The sequence below is a fragment of the Bombina bombina genome, chromosome 5, assembly GCF_027579735.1.
Source record: "Bombina bombina isolate aBomBom1 chromosome 5, aBomBom1.pri, whole genome shotgun sequence".
NCBI lineage: Eukaryota > Metazoa > Chordata > Amphibia > Anura > Bombinatoridae > Bombina > Bombina bombina.
This window is the reverse complement of record NC_069503.1, coordinates 256700637-256715554: the sequence shown is the minus strand read 5'-3', so window position 1 is coordinate 256715554 and position 14918 is coordinate 256700637. Positions and strand designations below refer to the sequence as shown.

Below are 14918 nucleotides of genomic sequence, written 5' to 3'. Positions count from 1 at the left end.
AAATTGTTTCCTATGGTCGACCCCAGAAAGGACTTATGGCAGTCAGTCCCCAAGGTCGAGGGAGCGGTTTCTACTTTAAACAAACGCACCACTATTCCCATAGAGGATAGTTGTGCTTTCAAAGATCCTATGGATAAAAAATTAGAAGGTTTGCTTAAAAAGATGTTTGTTCAGCAGGGTTACCTTCTACAACCCATTTCATGCATTGTCCCTGTCACTACAGCCGCATATTTCTGGTTTGATGAACTGATTAAGGTGCTCGATAGTGACTCTCCTCCTTATGAGGAGATTATGGACAGAGTCAATGCTCTCAAATTGGCTAATTCTTTCACTCTAGACGCCTCTTTGCAATTGGCTAAGTTAGCGGCTAAGAATTCTGGGTTTGCTATTGTGGCGCGCAGAGCGCTTTGGTTGAAATCTTGGTCGGCTGATGCGTCTTCCAAGAACAAGCTACTAAACATTCCTTTCAAGGGGAAAACGCTGTTTGGTCCTGACTTGAAAGAGATTATCTCTGATATCACTGGGGGTAAGGGTCATGCCCTTCCTCAGGATCGGCCTTTCAAGGCAAAAAATAGACCTAATTTTCGTCCCTTTCGTAAAAACGGACCAGCCCAAGGTGCTACGTCCTCTAAGCAAGAGGGTAATACTTCTCAGGCCAAGCCAGCTTGGAGACCAATGCAAGGCTGGAACAAGGGAAAGCAGGCAAAGAAACCTGCCACTGCTACCAAGACAGCATGAAATATCGGCCCCCGATCCGGGACCGGATCTGGTGGGGGGCAGACTCTCTCTCTTCGCTCAGGCTTGGGCAAGAGATGTTCTGGATCCTTGGGCGCTAGAAATAGTCTCCCAGGGTTATCTTCTGGAATTCAAGGGACTTCCCCCAAGGGGAAGGTTCCACAGGTCTCAGTTGTCTTCAGACCACATAAAAAGACAGGCGTTCTTACATTGTGTAGAAGACCTGTTAAAAATGGGAGTGATTCATCCTGTTCCATTGAGAGAACAAGGGATGGGGTTCTACTCCAATCTGTTCATAGTTCCCAAAAAAGAGGGAACATTCAGACCAATCCTAGATCTCAAGATCTTAAACAAATTTCTCAAGGTCCCATCTTTCAAGATGGAAACCATTCGAACTATCCTTCCTTCCATCCAGGAAGGTCAATTCATGACCACGGTGGATTTAAAGGATGCGTATCTACATATTCCTATCCACAAGGAACATCATCGGTTCCTAAGGTTTACATTCCTGGACAAACATTACCAGTTCGTGGCGCTTCCTTTCGGATTAGCCACTGCTCCAAGGATTTTCACAAAGGTACTAGGGTCCCTTCTAGCTGTGCTAAGACCAAGGGGCATTGCAGTAGTACCTTACCTGGACGACATTCTGATTCAAGCGTCGTCCCTCCCTCGAGCAAAGGCTCACACGGACATCGTCCTGGCCTTTCTCAGATCGCACGGCTGGAAAGTGAACGTGGAAAAGAGTTCTCTATCCCCGTCAACAAGGGTTCCCTTCTTGGGAACAATTATAGACTCCTCAGAAATGAGGATTTTTCTAACAGAGGCCAGAAAGACAAAGCTTCTGGACTCTTGTCGAATACTTCATTCCGTTCCTCTTCCTTCCGTAGCTCAGTGCATGGAAGTGATCGGGTTGATGGTAGCGGCAATGGACATAGTTCCTTTTGCGCGCATTCATCTAAGACCATTACAACTGTGCATGCTCAGTCAGTGGAATGGGGACTATACAGACTTGTCTCCAAAGATACAAGTAAATCAGAGGACCAGAGACTCACTCCGTTGGTGGCTGTCCCTGGACAACCTGTCACGAGGGATGACATTCCACAGACCAGAGTGGGTCATTGTCACGACCGACGCCAGTCTGATGGGCTGGGGCGCGGTCTGGGGATCCCTGAAAGCTCAGGGTCTTTGGTCTCGGGAAGAATCTCTTCTACCGATAAATATTCTGGAACTGAGAGCGATATTCAATGCTCTCAAGGCTTGGCCTCAGCTAGCGAGGACCAAGTTCATACGGTTTCAATCAGACAACATGACGACTGTTGCGTACATCAACCATCAGGGGGGAACAAGGAGTTCCCTAGCGATGGAAGAAGTGACCAAGATTATTCTATGGGCGGAGTCTCACTCCTGCCACCTGTCTGCTATCCACATCCCGGGAGTGGAAAATTGGGAAGCGGATTTTCTGAGTCGTCAGACATTGCATCCGGGGGAGTGGGAACTCCATCCGGAAATCTTTGCCCAAGTCACGCAACTTTGGGGCATTCCAGACATGGATCTGATGGCCTCTCGTCAGAACTTCAAAGTTCCTTGCTACGGGTCCAGATCCAGGGATCCCAAGGCGGCTCTAGTGGATGCACTAGTAGCACCTTGGACCTTCAAACTAGCTTATGTGTTCCCGCCGTTTCCTCTCATCCCCAGGCTGGTAGCCAGGATCAATCAGGAGAGGGCGTCGGTGATCTTGATAGCTCCTGCGTGGCCACGCAGGACTTGGTATGCAGATCTGGTGAATATGTCATCGGCTCCACCTTGGAAGCTACCTTTGAGACGAGACCTTCTTGTTCAGGGTCCGTTCGAACATCCGAATCTGGTTTCACTCCAGCTGACTGCTTGGAGATTGAACGCTTGATTTTATCGAAGCGAGGTTTCTCAGATTCTGTTATCGATACTCTTGTTCAGGCCAGAAAGCCTGTAACTAGGAAGATTTACCACAAAATTTGGAAAAAATATATCTGTTGGTGTGAATCTAAAGGATTCCCTTGGGACAAGGTTAAGATTCCTAGGATTCTATCCTTCCTTCAAGAAGGATTGGAAAAAGGATTATCGGCAAGTTCCCTGAAGGGACAGATTTCTGCCTTGTCGGTGTTACTTCACAAAAAACTGGCAGCTGTGCCAGATGTTCAAGCCTTTGTTCAGGCTCTGGTTAGAATCAAGCCTGTTTACAAACCTTTGACTCCTCCTTGGAGTCTCAATTTAGTTCTTTCAGTTCTTCAGGGGGTTCCGTTTGAACCCTTACATTCCGTTGATATTAAGTTATTATCTTGGAAAGTTTTGTTTTTAGTTGCAATTTCTTCTGCTAGAAGAGTTTCAGAATTATCTGCTCTGCAGTGTTCTCCTCCTTATCTGGTGTTCCATGCAGATAAGGTGGTTTTACGTACTAAACCTGGTTTTCTTCCAAAAGTTGTTTCTAACAAAAACATTAACCAGGAGATTATCGTACCTTCTCTGTGTCCGAAACCAGTTTCAAAGAAGGAACGCTTGTTGCACAATTTGGATGTTGTTCGCGCTCTAAAATTCTATTTAGATGCTACAAAGGATTTTAGACAAACATCTTCCCTGTTTGTTGTTTATTCAGGTAAAAGGAGAGGTCAAAAAGCAACTTCTACCTCTCTCTCTTTTTGGATTAAAAGCATCATCAGATTGGCTTACGAGACTGCCGGACGGCAGCCTCCCGAAAGAATCACGGCTCATTCCACTAGGGCTGTGGCTTCCACATGGGCCTTCAAGAACGAGGCTTCTGTTGATCAGATATGTAGGGCAGCGACTTGGTCTTCACTGCACACTTTTACCAAATTTTACAAATTTGATACTTTTGCTTCTTCTGAGGCTATTTTTGGGAGAAAGGTTTTGCAAGCCGTGGTGCCTTCCATTTAGGTGACCTGATTTGCTCCCTCCCTTCATCCGTGTCCTAAAGCTTTGGTATTGGTTCCCACAAGTAAGGATGACGCCGTGGACCGGACACACCTATGTTGGAGAAAACAGAATTTATGTTTACCTGATAAATTTCTTTCTCCAACGGTGTGTCCGGTCCACGGCCCGCCCTGGTTTTTTAATCAGGTCTGATAATTTATTTTCTTTAACTACAGTCACCACGGTACCATATGGTTTCTCCTATGCTATTATTCCTCCTTAACGTCGGTCGAATGACTGGGGTAGGCGGAGCCTAGGAGGGATCATGTGACCAGCTTTGCTGGGCTCTTTGCCATTTCCTGTTGGGGAAGAGAATATCCCACAAGTAAGGATGACGCCGTGGACCGGACACACCGTTGGAGAAAGAAATTTATCAGGTAAACATAAATTCTGTTTTTGCCCAGTCCAAACCAGTCTGGAGACCTAACCAGACTTGGAACAAAGGGAAGCAGGCCAAAAAGCCTGCTGCTGCCTCTAAGACAGCATGAAGGGGTAACCCCCGATCCGGGACCGGATCTAGTCGGGGGCAGACTTTCTCTCTTCGCCCAGGCTTGGGCAAGAGATGTCCAGGATCCCTGGGCACTAGAGATTGTTTACCAGTTTGTGGCTCTTCCCTTCGGGTTAGCCACGGCGCCAAGAGTCTTTACGAAGGTTCTAGGGTCCCTTCTGGCGGTTCTAAGGCCGCGGGGCATAGCGGTGGCTCCTTACCTAGACGACATTCTGATCCAGACGTTGACTTTTCAAATCGCACATTGTTCTGGCCTTTCTGAGGTCTCACGGGTGGAAAGTGAACAGAGAGAAGAGTTCTCTCTCTCCTCTCACAAGAGTTTCTTTCCTAGGAACTCTGATAGATTCAGTAGAAATGAAAATTTTTCTGACAGAGGTCAGGATATCAAAGCTTCTAACTTTCTGCCGTGTTCTTCATTCCACTTCTCGGCCGTCAGTGGCTCAGTGTATGGAAATGATCGGCCTAATGGTAGCGGCAATGGACATAGTTCCGTTTGCCCGCCTACATCTCAGACCACTGCAACTTTGCATGCTCAATCAGTGGAATGGGGACTACACAGATTTGTCTCCTCTGTTAAATCTGGATCAAGAGACAAGGGATTCTCTTCTCTGGTGGTTATCTCAGGTCCATCTGTCCAGGGGAATGAGTTTCCGCAGGCCAGAGTGGACTATAGTGACGACAGATGCCAGCCTTCTGGGCTGGGGCGCAGTCTGGAACTCCCTGAAGGCTCAGGGTTCGTGGACTCAGGAGGAAGCCCTCCTTCCGATAAACATTCTGGAACTAAGAGCGATATTCAATGCTCTTCAGGCTTGGCCTCAGCTAGCTACGGTCAGATTCATCAGATTTCAATCGGACAATATCACGACTGTAGCCTATATCAACCATCAGGGGGGAACAAGGAGTCCCCTGGCAATGATGGAGGTTTCCAAGATAATTCTATGGGCAGAGGTTCACTCTTGCCATCTCTCAGCCATCCATATCCCAGAAGTAGAGAACTGGGAGGCGGATTTTCTAAGTCGGCAGACTTTTCATCCGGGGGAGTGGGAACTCCATCCGGAGGTATTTGCCCAGCTGATTCAACTATGGGGCAAACCGGAACTGGATCTGATGGCGTCTCGTCAGAACGCCAAGCTTCCTTGTTACGGGTCCAGGTCAAGGGATCCCCAGGCAGCACTGATAGATGCTCTAGCAGTGCCCTGGTCCTTCAGCCTGGCTTATGCGTTTCCACCATTTCCTCTGATCCCTCGTCTGATTGCCAAGATCAAGCAGCAGAGAGCTTCGGTGATTTTGATATCACCTGCGTGGCCACACCGGACTTGGTATGCAGATCTGGTGGACATGTCATCCTTTCCACCATGGACTCTGCCGCTGAGGCAGGACCTTCTACTCCAAGGTCCATTCAAACATCCAAATCTATTTTCTCTGCGTCTGACTGCTTGGAGATTGAACGCGTGATTTTATCAAAACGTGGTTTCTCCGAGTCGGTCATTGATACCTTGATTCAGGCTCAAAAGCCTGTCACCAGGAATATCTATCATAAGATACGGTGTAAATATCTTCAGTGGTGTGAATCCAAGGGTTACTAATGGAGTAAGGTCAGGATTCCTAGGATTTTATCTTTTCTGCAAGAAGGATTGGAAAAGAGATTATCAGCTAGTTCTTTAAAGGGACAGATCTCTGCTCTGTCTATTCTTTTGCACATGCGTCTGGCAGATGTTCCAGACGTTCAGGCGTTTTGTCAGGCTTTAGTTAGAATCAAGCCTGTGTTTAAACCTGTTGCTCCACCATGGAGTTTAAATTTAGTTCTTAAAGTTCTTCAAGGGGTTCCGTTTGAACCTTTGCATTCCATAGATATCAAGCTTTTATCTTGAAATGTTCTGTTCTTAGTAGCTATCTCTTCGACTCGAAGAGTTTCTGAGCTATTTGCCTTACAGTGTGATTCCCCTTATCTGATCTTCCATGCAGATAAGGTAGTTTTGCGTACCAAACCTGGGTTTCTTCCTAAGGTAGTATCTAATAAGAATATCAATCAGGAAATTGTTGTTCCTTCACTGTGTCCTAATCCTTCTTCAAAGAAGGAACGTCTGTTACACAATCTTGACGTGGTTCGTGCTTTAAAGTTTTATTTACAAGCTACTAAGGATTTTCGTCAAACATCGGCATTGTTTGTTGTCTACTCTGGGAGGAGGAGAGGCCAAAAGGCTTCGGCAACTTCTCTTTCTTTTTGGCTGAGAAGCATAATCCGGTTAGCTTATGAGACTGCTGGCCAGCAGCCTCCTGAAAGAATTACAGCTCACTCTACTAGAGCGGTAGCTTCCACTTGGGCTTTTAAACATGAGGCCTCTGTTGAACAGATTTGTAAGGCGGCGACTTGGTCTTCGCTTCATACTTTTTCTAAATTCTAGAAATTTGATACTTTTGCTTCCTTGGAGGCTATTTTTGGGAGAAAGGTCTTGCAGGCAGTGGTGCCTTCCGTTTAAGTTACTGCCTTGTCCCTCCCTTCATCCGTGTCCTAAAGCTTTGGTATTGGTATCCCACAAGTAATGGATGAACCCATGGACTGGATACACCTTACAAGAGAAAACAAAATTTATGCTTACCTGATAAATTTCTTTCTCTTGTGGTGTATCCAGTCCACGGCCCGCCCTGTCACTTTAAGGCAGGTGTTTTTATTTTTAAAACTACAGTCACCACTGCACCCTATTGTTTCTACTTTTTCTTACTTGTCTTCGGTCGAATGACTGGAGGTGGGGTTTAGGGGAGGAGCTGTGTAGGCAGCTCTGCTGTGGGTGTCCTCTTTGCAGCTGTTGGGAAGGAGAGTATCCCACAAGTAATGGATAAACCGATGGACTGGATACACCACAAGAGAAAGAAATTTATCAGGTAAGCATAAATTTTGTTATTTATCAACGTTTATTGTAATACAAACAGTCTATGTTGCATATACTGAACCCTGTTTTTGTATTGTAAATATTTATAGACACAATATGAGTTTCTTGTAACTGTCACATCATGAAATATATTTTATATAAAAAAATCATTTTTAGCTTCAGGGATGCACAAAAACAGATAGCGGACCTGATTTGGTCCCTGATCGTATTTTTGCCTATCCATGCTTTAGGATGTGTGCTATGAAATATATTTATTTCTAATTACACAGTGAGTCCATGGATTATCTCTAATTACTATTGGGAATATCACTCCTGGCCAGCAGGAGGAGGCAAAGAGCACCACAGTAAAGCTGTTAAATATCATCGCCCCTTCCGTCCAACCCCAGTCATTATCTTTGCCTACGTTAAGAGCAAGGAGGTGGTAAAGTTTATGTGTCTGGAAGAAGATTCTTCAATCAAGATTTTATTATTTTTCAGCAGTGCAAGTTTGTTCTGCTTTCTCCTGGGGTTTAGCTGTAGTCCATGCCAGTCTCTTCAGTAGAGCAGTGGCGGGTATAATCCTCACAGCGCCTCCCAAGTAGTTATTGCTGCCCTAACTTGAAAGCCTGAGTTAGATTACTTTGTCTTTTTTTCCACAGGTCCATACAGGAAAAATATGGCACTTTTAACTCTTCACTTGGAAGGGACACCAGATACATTGCTCCTATTGAGTTAAGGGAATAATGTAAGGCAGTGTTTGCAGGCACTGGGGACGAGAAAACATAGGCTCAGTTATGTGTGGTGTGTTTTCACTTGCTCCCGGCGGCTTTACTTTAGAGTACAATTTTGCCGGCCAGGAGTTTAGTTTTGATATGCCCACAATGGGCGCGGCTAACTGAGGCAGCAAGGTTTCTGTTGTGCGCCTTTTATCCTTCACTTTCTGTGTTCCGGTCCGGAGGGGAGACATTCTTGTTGCGACCTTTCAGTTTGGTAAAAGGTACTACGATTGCCGGACATCGTTTGCAGTGCTCTGGAAGTCCGGAATTCATCTAGCAATATTGTCTCCAGTGTCAGCAGGGCAGGTAGGCACCTCAGCAAAGCTAAGCTGAGGTGTAGAGGCTGTCCGGGGTGTGTTTGAACATTTATTTCCTTTTTTTTTTTGCATTGAAAAATAAAGCGGTTAAGTTTTAACATTTAAAGAAACAGTAACTTTTTTTGTGTTAATTTCAGACTAAAATATAAGTATATTTATTTCTAATTTGTTCAATTCTGAGTAAAGATGGACCAAGAGGCCCTGCAAAATGTCACTTGTTCTTTGTTTTGATTCTAACGTGGAACCACCAATTCCTTTCTGTTCCTCATGTATTGAGAGAACATTTTATTACAGGGATAGACTTTTTTCTTAGCCAATATTGTCTAAGGCGGATGCTGTTCAGGGGTCTCCTGAAAATGTTCTAGATATGCCATAGCTTTCTCCTCAAGTGTCCCAAATGTTATCGTCCACACATGCAGTGCCCTGCGCTTCCTCTCAATCTCCGTCTGGAGTTACGTTGCAAGACATAGCTACCCTCATATCTTCTGCGATATCTGATGCACTGTCTGCCTTTCCCATGTTGCAGGGAAAGCGCAAGATGAAATCTATGGATTAAGTGAGTAAGGTTTCTGACACAGTAGTAGCTATTCCGATTATTCCTTCCCAGAAATCTGAGGAAGATTTTTCGGTAGCATCTGAGGGGGAAATCTCAGACAGTGTAATTTGCTTCTTCTGATGCTGAAGTGGTATCATTTTGATTTAAGCTGGAACACCTCAGTTTGTTGCTTAAGGAGATTTTGGCTACCTTGGACGACTCCTACACTACTGTTGTAGTCAACCCTAAGAGGTCTAGTAAGCTAAACAAGTATTTTGATGTACCTTCCATGGTGGAGGTTTTCCCTGTACCAGATCGGACTACAGAGATTATTGCTAGGGAATGGGAGAGACCTGCTATTCCTTTTTCTCCATCCCCTATTTTTAAGAAGATATTTCCTATTGCTGACTCTATTAAGGAGTCTTGGCAGACGGTTCCCAAGGTGGAAGGGACAATTTCCACTTTGGCTAAGAGAACCACTATTCCCATAGTTGTTCCTTTAAGGATCCTATGGATAAGAAGTTGGAGGAGTTGCTTAAAAAGATGTATGTACACAAGGGTTTACAATGGCAACCTGCGGTGTGTATTGCTGCCATCACCAGCGCGGCGGCATACTGGTTTGATGCACTGTCTGATTCTATTCAGACAGACACTCCACTTGAAGAGATCCAGGATAGATTCAAGGCCCTTAACTTGGCCAATTCATTTATTACAGATGCTTCCCTTCAGGTTATCAAGCTGAGAGCAAAGATTTCTGGTTTTGCCGTTTTGGCCCGCAGAGCTTTATGGTTGAAGTCCTGGTCTGCGGATGTTTCATCTAAGTCCAAGCTTTTGGCGATTCATTACAAGGGTAAGACCTTGTTTGGGCTGGGCTTAGCTGAAATTATTTATGACGTTAAGGGTGGAAAGTGCCATTTCCTCCCTCAGGATAAGATGAATAAACAAAAGGGACATCAGAGTAGTTTTCGTTCCTTTCTGAACTTCAAAGGTAAGCCTTCCTTTTCCTCTGCCAAACGAGATCAGTCCAAATCTTCCTGGAGGACCAACCAGTCTTGGAGCAAGGGGAAGCAATCTAAGAAGCCTGTTAATGACTCAGTCAGTATGAAGGGTCTGCCCCCAATCCGGGACCGGATCTTGTGGGGGCAGGCTTTCCTTCGCTCAGACCTGGGTTCGGGATGTTCCAGACCCCTTGGCGGTGGACATCGTGTCCCAGGGATACAAACTAGAGTTCAAGACCTTTCCTCCCAGAGACAGGTTTCTGCTCTCAAGATTATCTGTAGACCAGATAAAAAAGAGAGGCGTTCTTACACTGTGTTCGAGACCTCTCCGACCTGGGAGTGATAGTTCCTGTTCCAATGCAGGAACATGGTCTGGGATTTTACTCCAATCTGTTCGTGGTTCCCAAAAAAGAGGGAACGTTCAGACCAATTTTAGACCTCAAAAGTCTAAACAAGTTCTTCAGAGTACCGTCTTTCAAGATGGAAACTATTTGTTCCATTCTTCCCTTGGTTCAAGAGGGTCAATTCATGACAACCGTAGACCTAAAGGATGCGTACCTGCATGTTCCTATCCACAGCGATCATCACAAGTTTCTGAGGTTCACATTTTTAGACAAACACTTCTAGTTTGTGGCTCTTCCATTTGGCCTTGCCACAGCTCCCAGAATTTTTTCAAAGGTCATGGGATCCCTGTTGGCTGTGCTCCCGTTGCGGTGCATTGCAGTGGTTCCTTATCTGGACGACATTCTGGTTCAGGTGCCATCCTTTCATTAAGCAAACTCCCACACGGAGATGTTGTTGTCCTTTCTGCCTTCTCACGAATGGAAGGTGAATTTGGGAGAGAGTTCCTTAAGTCCAGCTACAAGGGTAGTGTTCTTGGGAACCATAATAGATTCCCTATCAATAAAAATATTTCTGACACAGGTCAGAAAATCAGAGATCTTCGACTCTTGTCTGGCCCTTCAGTGCTCTCTTTGGCCGTCAGTGGCTCAATGTATGGAGGTGATCGGTCTGATGGTAGCTGCCATGGACATCATTCTGTTTGCCCGTTTCCATCTCAGGCCTCTGCAGTTATGCATGCTCAGGCAATGGAACGGGGATTATGTGGATCTGTCTCCGCAATTACTTCTGGATCAGGTGACAAGAGATTCTCTTCCATGGTGGTTGTCTCAGGAACATCTCTCCCAGGGAACCTGCTCCTGAAGACCCACCTGGGTGATTGTGACAACGGACGGGATGGCGGAGCAGTCTGGGGCTCACTAAAGGCTCAGGGACATGGACTCGGGAGGAGTCTGTTATCCCCATAGACATTCTAGAGCTGAGGGCAATTTTCAATGCTCTTGTGACCTGCCCTTAGTTAGCTTCAGCCCGGTTTATCAGGTTCCAGTCGGACAACATAACTTCAGTGGCTTACATCAACCATCAGGGAGGAACTCGGAGTTCATTAGCCATGACAGAGGTAGCAAAATTATTCAGTGGGCTGAGACCCACAACTGCTGTCTGCTATCCACATTCCAGGAGTGGACAATTGGGAAGCGGATTTTCTGAGCAGACAGATCTTTCACCCGCGGGAGTGGGAACTTCATCCGTAGGTGTTTGCCAACTTGATTCTCAAATGGTGACAGCCGGAGCTGGATCTCATGGCATCTCAACAGAATGCCAAGCTCCCGAGGTACGGGTCAAGGTCAAGGGATCCTCAGGCTGTACTGATAGATGCCCTGGTGGTTCCTTGGAATTTCAGTCTAGCATACCTATTTCCTCCGTTCGCCCTCCTGCCTCAGGTTATTGCTCGAATCAAACAGGAGAAGGTGTCAGTGATTCTCATTGCACCGGCGTGGCCTTGCAGGATTTTGTATGCAGACCTTGTGGAGATGTCTTCTCTTTCACCTTGGAGACTCCCACTGAGGAAGGACTTTCTACTTCAAGGGCCCTTCCTTCATCCAAATTCCGTTTCTCTGAAGCTGACTGCTTGGAGATTGAACTCTTAATTCTATCTAAGCGTGGGTTTTCTAAGTCGATTATTGAGTCCTTGATTCAGGCTCGTAAGCCTGTAACTTGGAAGATTTACCATAAGATATGGCGTCAATATCTGTATTGGTGTGAATCCAGAAGCTACTCTTGGAGTAGAGTTCGGATTCCTAGAATTTTGTCCTTTCTCCAAGAAGGTCTGGAGAAGGGCTTATCTGCAAGTACTTTGAAGGGTCAAATATCTGCCTTGTGTATTTTGTTGCATAAACGTCTGGCGGATGTAACAGACGTCCAATCTTTCTGTCAGACCTTGGTCAGAATCAGGCCTGTGTTCAAACCTGTTACTCCTCCCTGGAGTCTTAATCTTGTTCTTAAAGTTCTTCAACAGGCTCCGTTTGAGCCTATGCATTCCTTAGATATTAAGATGTTATCTTGGAAAGATTGGTTTCTTGTTGCAATTTCTTCTGCTCGTAGAGTCTCAGAGCTCTCGGCGTTGCAGTGTGAATCCCCTTACCTTATTTTTCATAATAAGGTAGTTCTGCATACTAAGTTAGGGTTCCTCTTTAAAGTGGTTTTGGATAGGAACATTAATCAAGAAATTGTTGTTCCTTCTTTGTGTCCTAATCCTTCTTCTCATAAAGAACGTCTGTTGCACAACCTAAATGTGGTGCGTGTGTTGAAATACTATTTACAGGCGACTAAGGATTTCTGCCAGTCTTCTGCTTTGTTGTTTTCTCTGGGAAACGCAAGGGTCAGAAAGCTACGGCTACTTCTCTTTCTTTGTGGCTGAAGAGTATAATTCATTTGGCCTATGAAACTGCTGGACAGCAGCCTCCTGAGAGAATCACGGCTCGTTCCACGAGGGCTGTTTCCTCTTCCTGGGCATTCAAAAATGAAGCTTCTGTGGAACAGATTTGCAAGGCTGCAACTTGGTCCTCTCTACACACTTTTTCAAAATTCTATAAATTTGATACTTTTGCCTCGGCTGAGGCTTCTTTTGGGAGAAAGGTTCTTCAAGCAGTGGTGCCTTCCGTTTAGGTTCCCTGTCTTGTCCCTCCCTTATCATCTGTGTCCTCTAGCTTGGGTATTGATTCCCAATAGTAATTATAGATGATCCGTGGACTCAGTGTCGTTAGAAAGAAAACAAAATGTATGCTTACCTGATAAATTTATTTATTTCTTGACATGGTGAGTCCACGGCCTGCCCTGTTTTTTTAGACAGGTCTTTTTGTGTTGTAAACCTCAGGTGCCTTTTCACCTTGTGTTACTTTCTTACTCTCCTCTTCCTTCGGTCGATCAACTGGGGTTGGAGGGAAGGGAGGTGATATTTAACAGCTTTGCTGTGGTGCTCTTTGCCTCCTCCTGCTGGCCAGTAATGATATTCCTAATAGCAATTAGAGATGATCCGTGGACTCACTGTGTCAATAAATAAATACATTTATCAGGTAAGCATAAATTTTGTTTTTCTAAAGTTAAAATGGATTATTTTTCTATATTTATTTGTTTGGCGTGCTTAATTCCCTGTCGTCCATGAAATGTTTATATTTGTATGGTTGCCGATTGTACAAGTCAAGTAGGAGAAATGTCAGACATAGTTCAAAATATTGATCACATTGTCTTAATCTATCTGCTTATTTGAAAGGTACCTCTGTCCTACATAGCACATATAACCAAGCTTTTTAGAATGTAACTCCTAGAAATAAAATGTTTTCAAAGCACAGTACTTTTTTCTTTTCCATGCATGTCCAGCTTACATTACAAAATATATGGGAATAAATGGAAAAAAAATAAAAGTATGTGTTTCTATCTCTGTACACCATCAATTAGTAATGGGCTTAGTGATATAGTAAAATGCTGATTTATATCCAGTATGTATATGTGATTTCCTGGACACATTACTGATTAATTTATTTTTAATTCTTGTATGTTTTCTCTGCGGTGTGTCTGATTCTGCAGGTCTCCTTTGAATAATCTCTCAACTCGCTATGAACAGTCAGGAAATGGTAGTTTAGAAAATGTTCCGCCAGTGGCAAGCAGTATAGAACAGCTTCTGGAGAGACAGTGGGCAGAAGGACAGCAATTCCTGCAGGAGCAAGGGACTAATAATGACAGTATGTATCATCACAACTTGTCGTGTTTCTTTACTTTAAGGACTTGTAGTTCTTTTGTGTGTCTGTACATTTGTTAATTCTAAGCAAATTAACAAACTGTTTCTTCGTAGTTTGAGACAGTTTTATCAATGAGATGAAATCCTGCATCCAGGCTACTTAACAACTACCTATATTTTAAAATGACCAGCCTGGACAGAGCTCTTCCTTTTGGATCCATTGGAAGCTGCTGTCTAATGTATTGCAGATGCTTTTATTTTTTTATTTTTTACATGGGTTAACAAATCTATTTATTTTTTGTGTGTATTTATTAACTAGCAAAAATATTCACAAGCCTGCAACACCCTCTTGATTTTTTTTATTTATCAATGGGGGGTTTTTTACGCTATGTGAAAAGATGGTTTGTTTTATTGAATGAGTTTAGAATTTCATACACTGACATCATCATGCAGGATATTGCATGGCTGCACAGACGTGCACAAGGCATGCTAGGTATGAGAGAAATAGGTGTGTGCTTGTATGCACGTGTAAAATTGAGGATTAGCTACAATTGATATAAATGATGTGCATCCAGATTACTCTGAGAGTGCTTCCCTTGCTATGGGAAATTGACCAAATGTTATATGTTTGTTTAACTAGGGAAACACACCTAACTAGCACTGCCCTCGTAGGTCCAATATGCTTTATTAAAAGCCAACATAGAAGGCTGCAATTAGGGGCTCGTATGGGAGGGACTGTGGAAAAGCACTTGGGCTTATCTCTTGGTTAATAGCTCTTACCTTCAATTTTGAGTTTAGTATTTGCAGACAAGACTGACTAACTGCACAAGTGTAAAACCAAACCCAATAAAAGAAAACATAGAGCATTCTACAAATTATTTTTTTATATATGAAAACAGTTATCTATTGATAAAAAGAGACTTCAATAGTAACTGAGTAGTTAAATAGCTCAGGAGAAAAAAATGCCCCTTCCAACTGAATTTGCCCACAAAAGGTTGTTTTATTATTTATTCCAATTGAAATAGTCACCTAGCAAAACACGGAATCACAGCTTATTTGTCTACATGTCATCTGGAAATCATTTGCATAGAGTTGCTTGTACAAATTAGCAAAAAGTCTTCTAAGAAACCCAGGACATGA

The 14918-nt window shown here is 44.1% G+C and overlaps 1 protein-coding gene across 1 annotated transcript in view; it reads left to right on the top strand.

The window, feature by feature from the left end:
* MLLT10 (MLLT10 histone lysine methyltransferase DOT1L cofactor) overlaps positions 1-14918 on the top strand; it is a gene marked incomplete in the record, with an annotated part of 665806 nt that overhangs the window by 555745 nt on the left and 95143 nt on the right. Inside the window, 1 exon segment of the mRNA XM_053713959.1 lies at positions 13628-13782. Within this exon segment, the coding sequence (XP_053569934.1) occupies positions 13628-13782 (155 nt within the window).